The 8,941-nt window shown below is 53.2% G+C and overlaps 1 protein-coding gene across 1 annotated transcript; it reads left to right on the forward strand.

Moving 5' to 3' along the window:
* Window positions 1-1,142: 1,142 nt before the first annotated feature.
* On the forward strand, window positions 1,143-7,104 carry LOC142417138 (endoplasmic reticulum-Golgi intermediate compartment protein 3-like). The gene is given in 10 exon segments (XM_075517499.1): window positions 1,143-1,262; window positions 1,352-1,448; window positions 1,832-1,902; window positions 2,497-2,584; window positions 3,699-3,703; window positions 3,936-4,050; window positions 5,350-5,443; window positions 6,613-6,650; window positions 6,653-6,765; window positions 6,982-7,104. Coding segments are annotated over 10 exon segments (864 nt in total).
* The last annotated feature ends 1,837 nt before the right edge of the window (window positions 7,105-8,941 follow it).

Genomic DNA, 8,941 nt, shown 5'->3' on the forward strand with positions numbered 1-8,941 from the left:
AGGGGGGTGCCTTTGTTCTGTTTGCATTTGGAAGCAGCTCCTAGTGCCAGTGATTTTTTAGGGTTTTTTTAATAAAAGACATTTTGCAGAACTGCACTCTTTTAGGAAGAAAAGCAAGTGGTAGGTAAATATGTGGCTTAGGAGAAGATGATGCTAGTTCTTTACTTGCCCAAGTAAGCTCTGACAAGCTGTTGTCTGATTTAGGCTCTTGAGTTCATAGCCGTTCCCTGTGAGGAGGGAGGGCAGTGGAGGTGTTATTGAAAGGAGGGGGGAAGAGTCCACGCCAGGGATGGAAGGTGGTGTTGGGGTTTAGCCCCAGTCAGTAATTAAGTACCACCCCGCCGCTCGCTCACCCTCCCCCCCCGGCGGGATGGGGGAGAGAATGGGAAGAGCAAAAGTAAGAAAACTTGTGGGTTGAGGTAAGAAGAGGTTAATAATTGGAACAAAATAATAATAATGGTGATAAATTGTAATGAGAAGGAAAACAACAAGAGAAGGAGAGAGGAACAAAACCCAGGGGACAAAACCAAACAGTGATGCAACCGCTCACCCCCCACCCACCGACGCCCAGCCAGGCCCCGAGCAGCGATCGCTGCCCCCCGGCCAAGTCCCCCCAGTTTCTGTACTGAGCAGGACGCCCTACGGGGTGGAATAGCCCTTTGGCCAGCTTGGATCAACCGTCCTGGCTGTGCCCCCTCCCAGGCCTTGTGCGCCCGGCAGAGCATGGGGAGCTGAAAAGTCCTTGACCAGTGGAAACTCCACTTAGCAACAGCCAAAACATCAGCGTGTTACCAATATTATTCTCCTACTAAAAGCCCAACCGCAGCACTCTGCCAGCTGCTAGGAAGAAAATTAACTCTGTCCCAGCCGAAACCAGGGCAGCGGGGCAAGAGAGTGGGTTTTTCTCCTTCCTTTCCTTCCCTTCCGTCCTTCCTTCCCTTCATTCCCTTCCTTCCCTTCCGTCCTTCCTTCCATCCTTCCACGCTTCAGTACAAAAAGCGCTGGTGCTCTCCCGAGATGCTTTGCTTCCCGCTTTGTTGCTGCCACAGCCAGCCTGAGGGACAGCCTGGTTGTTCTCCAAAGGGCCTTAGTACCAAGCCGCACCCCTGTCAAAGACGGAGGCAAGGGATGGGACGGGCAGGATGTCGAACCGAGTGAAAACTGCTCTCTACCAGCAGCTTGGCCTTGGTATCAAGCCCTTTCCAGCTAACCGATCTGGGCACAGCCGGCGTCTCTCGGGTGCCCTTCAGAGGCCCGGGGCCGTTGGCAGGGGGGGTGAGAAGAGGGCGAGGCGGCAGCGAGGCCCTTCGGGCCCCGGAGGAGACCGGGAGCCCCAGCCGCTCCCCGCCAGCCCCCTCGGCCGGCTTCGAGCCGCGCTGCCCGGCGGGCCGGGGCCTTCCCCAAGACCCGGGAAGACTTTCGGGTCAAGAGGTGCGGGGGCGCGGTGGGTGAGCGGGCGGGGCCGAGGCGGGGCCGAGGGGGGGCCGAGGCGGGGCCGAGGCGGGGCCGAGGGGGAGCCGAGGCGGGGCCGAGGCGGGGCCGAGGCGGGGCCGAGGGGGGGCCGAGGCGGGGCCGAGGCGGGGCCGAGGCGGGGCCGAGGCGGGGCCGAGGGGGAGCCGAGGCGGGGCCGAGGCGGGGCCGAGGCGGGGCCGAGGCGGGGCCGAGGGGGGGCCGAGGCGGGGCCGAGGCGGGGCCGAGGCGGGGCCGAGGGGGAGCCGAGGCGGGGCCGAGGCGGGGCCGAGGCGGGGCCGAGGCGGGGCCGAGGCGGGGCCGAGGCGGGGCGGGCGGCCGCGACCGGCGGGGCTGACGGCGGTTCTCGGCTCCCCGGCAGTGAGGGCTGTCAGCGGGCTCATCATGGGGCTGCTTTTCTTCTCGGAGCTGCAGTACTACCTCACCAAGGAGGTGAGTAGCGGCGGCGGGGGGGGCCCGGCCCCCCGGTGCTGCCTCCTGCCCGCGGAGCCCCGGCGGAGAGGCGGCCCTGCGGCCCGTGGCGGCCTGCCGTGCCTCCGCACCCCCGCCGCCTCCGCCGCCGCCTCCCGCGGGCTGCCCACGCAGCAGCTTCCCCGCCGCAGGTCTGTCTGGGGTTTGTCTCTCCCCCCGCCGGCCGCCTTGCCGCTGGGAGCGGGCTGCCCTCCCCGAAAGCCGCTGGGCGCAAAGGCTGGCTTGTGGCCGCCTGTAACGCGGTGGCGGGAGAGCGTCTCAAGGTCTCTTGGCGCTGTCTCCACCGTCTCCAAGCAGGCACTGCAAAGAACGGAAAGCAAGCGCGGGAACCCCCGTCCCCACCCCAAATTCGGAGGTTCCCAGGTGATTCCCTTTCTTAAAGGCAGGACAAGTGGCAAGCGCTTAGCTACCCTGGAAGGTGCGGGAGGCAGCAGCTCGGGTGTCTCGCAAATGCCACCTCTTAACAATCGGCTCCTGAGCCAGAGCAGCGGAGGGCAAGAGGCCTTTTGATTCGCTTCCGAGTGAAACGGGACTCTGGTTTTCCTGTGTTCCTAGGTTCCTCCGGAATTGTACGCTGACAAATCAAGGGGAGATCAACCGAAGATCGATCTAGATGCTATTTTTCCACATATGCCTTGTGCTCGTGAGTCAGACTTCTGAACGCTGGGGTAATTTTCGTACTTGCCGAGGGCCCGGCAGGCTCAGCGTGCCTGGTGCTTCCGAGCGCTGCGCTGCTGCTTGGGCCACGGACAGGGAGGAGCTGGTGATCCCGTGTGGTTACGCAGGGATTCCAGCCAGGCCCGCTGGGCGCTTAAACCAGCGCTTCCAGTCGGGCAGTCTTGTTTTTCTAGATTATAAATGGAGCTAAAGAAGAAATCCACTTGCACTCCTGTGCGGTGGTGCGCTTTGTCTTGTTTTTCTAGATTATAAATGGAGCTAAAGAAGAAATCCACTTGCACTCCTGTGCGGTGGTGCGCTTTGTCAGAGAGCTCGGTGATACTGAAAAAGCTGGCACAGAGTTCCCTTGGGACTCAAGATTTGGCCGTATTGTTGTTGACAAACTGCAGAGTCTCCTTCGGAAGGTACTTGAGAAGGGACGGCTTTTCTGTGGTTTTGGTACTTACATTCTGACTGTAATGCCAATGCCGCGCCATAGCCTTTCTCCGAAATGTTGAAAATCGGACTGATTACCTTTGAACCAAGTTCAAAATAAAGTTGCAGGATGAAGCGATGGAAGACTGTGCAAGTCTTACCGGGCATTACTGCTGTGCACGTTATCCGACTGTCCGCTAATCTTCCCTGCCTCTTGTTCCCTTGTAGTCATTCCTTTGGGTAATGCATTGGGCTCTCAATGTAGCGAATCTGGCTTCTTTCTGGCCACCCAAGATATTATTGGTCTTTGTCTTCTCACATTTAAAAGGGCGTGGGAAGGCCAGAGAGACTGGAAGCCTCTCCTGTTTTGTGCAGAGGAGCCGTCAGTCTTGTAAGCGAGCACGTAGGCAGCAAGTGCATCATGGTGCTTCGATACCAGGCCGAGACCACAGACCTTCTCAGTCTTCTTTGTGAAAAGGGATCACCAGGAAATGTGCTGACGTTGAAGAGGGAAGGGTGGGGGGGTAGAGGTAGGAGGCAGCTTTCAACCGGTTTTAAGCTTAGCTCCTGAAAATGGTTATGGGCTTTGAGGGGTTTGGGGTTGGTTTTTTGCCCTGAGTGTATCCACCTTTCAGGGTAACGCTTTCTGTGGCAGCTGGAAACAGTCCTTGTACACCGAACCTCGTCCTTGGAAGAGTCGTTTAGGGTGCTGCAACGTGCGTTTTATTCCCTGTCCGTCACTTGGCCCCAGCCGTACGCACTCTTCCGGTTTGGCACATTCTTATGCCCCTGGCTGAAAGATTCTGTATTTTCACTGGTTGAATGCTGCCTCAGCCTGCCACAGACCATAACCAATGTGTGTTTATAGACCACTTTCCTTGCTCGTGGGTTTCAGGTGTGAGAGCATCGATGCCATGGACATGGCAGGAGAGCAGCAGCTGGATGTAGAGCACAACCTGTTTAAGCAACGTTGGGATAAAGCTGGCAGTGGCGTGACTCCAGAGGCCGAGAGGCACGGTAAGATGCTATTCTGCCTTTCTTGGATGGATGCTCTGGTAGTCTTCCCATCACTGTGTGTCCGTGTTGACTTTCACAGGAACAAGTGACAGCTGAAGAGCATTTAAACACCATAAACTCTTGAAGAGTTTGTAGTACCCAAATCTATTAAACTGGCGGATCAAACTCCTATTATACGCGCTACTTTTGCGAGGCAAATCTTTGCCTAGTCCCTCTGAAATGATGACAAGGACTCATGGATGCATTTCAGGGATAAAGGTGCTGAGTTCATGGTCTTTTACGGCGAGAAATCAAGCAGCTGTTCTGGCAAAACTTGGCTGTGGTCGTACCCGTAAATCCCAGCGGGCTGACAAATGGGACGACCTGGTTAGAGGAAAGAGCCTCTCTCCAGGGAAGGCTCCAGTGGCTCGACCCTTAAGGCTAAACTTGCACCTTACTACATTGACTTTGTGCGTGTTAACGCGTAGCTGATCAATACCTTTTAGTTGATTTATCGGTTACAAGTTGTAGTCAGTGGTCCTTGGCTACATAAACCTCTCCTCTACGTTTTTTACACGTTGTGACTCACCGTTGTACTTCGATACAAACCCGAAACAATTCTGGCAAAGTGCCGCAGTCTAACAGTAATACTGTCCTGACTTTTCCTTTCCAAAACACGAGCTCCTTATTAGCTTTTCTGGGAGAGAGTGCAGTTCTACGTATCAGCGTAAACTAAATTTGTTGATTTGGATCACTCAGATTTAACTTTTCTGTTCTCGAAGTTGAAAGGCTAAACTAAGCCAAGAGCTGAACAGTCGGTAGGTACACGAGGGTTTCTGCAGTTGTCATGGGAATGTGGTGATAGTGTCCTTACTGCTGTGTCACTTAGCAGCCTTTCTGTATTCAGAGGTTGTGGCGTTACAAATTGAGTGTCTGGGCACAAAAGCTGTTTACAGCTTTGTGTAAGAAGTCTTGTATCAGTCACAATGTACCGATTGGGTCTACTTTCGACAACGTTTTAACAAAGCCTTTATGCAAGTAACGTCTGATCCATGCTCCAGGAAGGCTTACAGAGAGCCCGTTCTCTCTGTGGAAGGTGTTCTGGAGATGACAAATGCTGCTCTGTTAGTTGGTCTTACTTCACACCTCAGCAGGCTCTGTGCGTACCATTTCAGGTGGGCTTTGGGTGCAGGATGCACAGCTTCCAACACAAACCCGTTGCATTCATGCGTAGAGCAGTTATTGTGCGTAGAACAAGACAAGAGTGCAAGACAGCATTTCCAGACACCCCTCATCACTTGGAATCCTCTTTTGTCTTAGAGCTGGGGAAAGAAGAAGAAAAAGCGTTTGATCCAAATTCTTTGGATGCTGATCGCTGCGAGAGCTGTTACGGGGCAGAGTCAGAGGACATTCGGTAACCCTTACACCTTTTTGCATCTTCTTAGCGCTTGAATTCATGCTGTTACGTTGCGTGCACGTTTTTTTCCCAAATGCCTGTGAAGGTCTGTGCAACGAAATCCTCCCAGGTGCTTGTTCAGAGAATGATGAGAACTGGTGTGGTTTTGGTAGGTCTTTGGAAGCTGCGCTCGTGGTTGTTAGGAATGTGCAGAGTTAGGTTGTCTAGATTGTCTACATGCCTGCTGAAGGGCAGTGCAAATTGCACCACCTTTGCAGTAGCACCAAGATTGTATGCCAGCAACTGGAATCTTTCCTGGGATTATTTGGTGTCCAGAGGGGAGCTGTGTAAATTATTTCGCCGTTACGTGAGCTGTCTTGGAATAAAACCTGGTTACGGCCTTGCCTTCTCACTTCTGCTGCAGGCGTTGCATCCTTACGGGAGCAAAGACCGGACGTCTGTCGCTCACACAAACATCATTTGGTGTTTCTCCTTCCTCCTACCTGCAAATTCCTCTGAGAATGGATCTGTGATAGTCTGTAGGTTCTGGACTGTCCTTTGCTGCTGTCGTCTCTGTAGTTAACTTGGTTTATCCTGTCTTTCAGGTTGGGTCCTTCCCCAGAGATGCTTCCATCTTGAGGGATTCACGATTCCGGCCTTCAACTTTTTCTTTGGCCCAGCAAAACATGCAACCAAGAAGGAAAACTTGTTCTTTCGGTGACCAAGGCATTACCCAGAGGTCGAAAAGTAATGAAGAAAGTTTGCCGTTAACCCTCCCTCCCATTGTGACAGTCTCGGCCTCAAAGCAGAGAAAAGGAGGAACAGAAGCAGGCAGGTGCTTTGTTCACATGGGGAAGTTCCAAACCGCTCAGAACTGTGGGAGGCTGATGTCGTTTTTGTAGCAAATTGCTTTGCCAAGGAGCGATGTGACTGTCTAAACGGACAGGCAGAGCCCTTTTCAGACTCGAGAACGGCATTCAACCAGCTTGCACCCTCATGCCAAAATCTCAAACAGTACATCAAGAAGCTCGAGCTCCTTCAGGAGCATTAGGCCAGCTTCCCAGGTCCAGTCCCTGCTGTTGGCTTTATTGCTTTGTTGAAGAAGAATGCGCCGAGGAGTCAGGTCCTGAGCTGGAGCGTCTCTTTCTAGCGATAAAGACGGTAAGAAGGTGCTTGTGCTTTTGCAGGTGGTGTAAGACTTGTGACGGCGTCAGAGAAGCGTACAGGCCTTCAAGAACCCAGATACCGTAGAGCAGTGCAAGAGGGAAGGGTTTAGCCAGGAAATGCGAGAGCAGAAGAACAAGGGCTGCCAAGTGTGTGCTTTCCTAGAGGTCAACAAGGCGAGAGATGGGTTTTGCTGTGAACCTGCTGCATGATGGCGAGGACTGTGAAAAGGCAGAGTTGCTCTCCTTGTCCAGCTTTAGGTGTTCACAGCACTGTCATATAATAACTGCTGGGCTCAGCAAGGTACGTGTGCCCGTGAAGGGGTTCAGTGGGAGAGTCAGGAAGAGCGGTGGGAAGGGGATAATTCTGTGTTCCGTTGTGCGGGCTGGTAGGAAGCCTGCCGGCTGGAGAAGCTTAGCTTTTCCTACCGTCTAGCTAGCGAGTCTTTTTGCCGAGGTTTCTGGAGGAGGAGGGGCAGCTTCTTTGAGGTTGGATTGTCCCACCTGCCCTTCTAGCCTTCTAGCCACAGAGACCACCAGTGGGTGCTGGAGATAACAGTATCCAACAGCTTGCCAGCAGAGGTGCTGGAGAGAGTGAAATGTTACCTTCTTTAGAAAATCAGTGGAAGCAAGACTATTGGAGTTGGTTGTCAAAGCCGAAGATGCGCAGCGAGGCGCTTTTTGCAACTGCTGTATGAAAACGTAGTACGAGATGCACCAGAGAACTATGTAAGTACCCTGTCATTTGGCGGGTTACCAAACCCAGAACACTTGGATGTGCAAATTACGTACCCAAGTACCTTCTAAAAATGGGGTCCAGGCTGATTTTTTTTTTAATTCAAGCTGTGGGGTTTTTTACAGCTTTGTGTACTCCTCCTGGAGACCACATGCCTTATTTCTGGAAAGTAAACGTTTTACTCACAAAGCCAGACATTGGGATTTGAGCGTCATCATGGGTACCGAACCGTTACGGGACCCTCTATCGCCAAGTGCGATGAGCAGGAAAGATTCAAAGGGGAATGCTGGAGGCAGCAAGGGTCCAAGGGTGGGTGTGACTGGGGAAGTTCCTGGGGGCCGTTGTTACGCACTTGGAATTTGGCCCATCTCCATTCTCGTCAGGTCTGCAGTTAACATCAGCGCTAGGTTTGCACAGGCATCGAAGGTGTAATGTAGCACGTGAGCTTGGGACATTCCCATCTTCTAGGGGAGAGAGCGTGTACGATGGCTGGTGTGTGTCAGGGAGGATTGGCCCCTAATGTCCATATCCCTTTCAGATGCCAGGATGAAAGTTTAACAGCCTTTGTCTTTTTAGGTTTATGTTGTTGGTTTAGTGCTTTTTGGTTTGTTGGTTTAGTGCTTTATTTTTGCATGCAGCTTTTTTCCATGGGTGTATACCTTGGATCTCCGTTGTTGATTGTATTAAGGCGTTCTTACCCTGCTCGCTCTCCCCCTCAGTTACTTTATCCGCTCCTTTTCTGTGATACTGTTTTCCTGTATTTCCTGCAGCAACAGTCAGTTCCCTGCCAGTAGAGTTAATTCCTCCTTCTTCCCATTTTTATGTCCACTAAAATAATTTGCGTAGAAGGGTTATTATCAACATCAGTACGTAACTATGGCTTTCCACATGACCGCCTGCGAGGATGAGGGGAAATTCCTACGTCTTTTAGGACAACATCTGCTGATATTGTGACCCTTCCTTCCCGTTGCTGATCTCTGGAGCTTAGCAGGCTCTGTGCTTTCCGTGCCTGCAGTAGTCCTTGCCTCCTCAGCCGCAGGACTTAGGGTTTACTGCCTTGTTCCTGCCCTTCGCTCTGTTACCTGGCGCTCTCAGCCTCTCTCTCGGCTTCCCTCCAATTGCCAACTGCCTGTTCTCTCCACCTGCCCTACTAGTCAGATTCACCTGCCCATTCTCTTGCTGCTCTTTCACCTCCTGCCTGAGCTGCTGTAGCTGCTGCCAGGCTTCTCTTAGCTCTCCCTGAGTTTGCAGTAGCGTCTCTAATAAAGCAGCCTTCTCACTCTCCTTTTCTAGCAGGACCTGCACAGCAATAAAGAGAAGACGGCTTTAAGCTTCCCATACAGAATTAGCGTGACAAGACTCAAAGACTGATGGGCTCACACGTGCCCAAAGCACTGTGCTGCTGGTCTCCTAGGTCCTGATCTGCCCACTTGGAGGCACGGGTTCCTAAGTGCGACTGGCTTCAGGACGAACATGCTCCATCCCCGGTCCATCTGTGATTGACTCTCCAGCAAACTCTTAGTCATCTAACCCGAAAAGGTGTGGCATTTCTCAAGTGTCTCGCCTTGCTGGGGAGGGTACGTGTCCCTCGTCTCCTGCTGTGTCCCGTTTGTCTTT

Source organism: Mycteria americana, chromosome 14 (assembly GCF_035582795.1).
Source record: "Mycteria americana isolate JAX WOST 10 ecotype Jacksonville Zoo and Gardens chromosome 14, USCA_MyAme_1.0, whole genome shotgun sequence".
NCBI lineage: Eukaryota > Metazoa > Chordata > Aves > Ciconiiformes > Ciconiidae > Mycteria > Mycteria americana.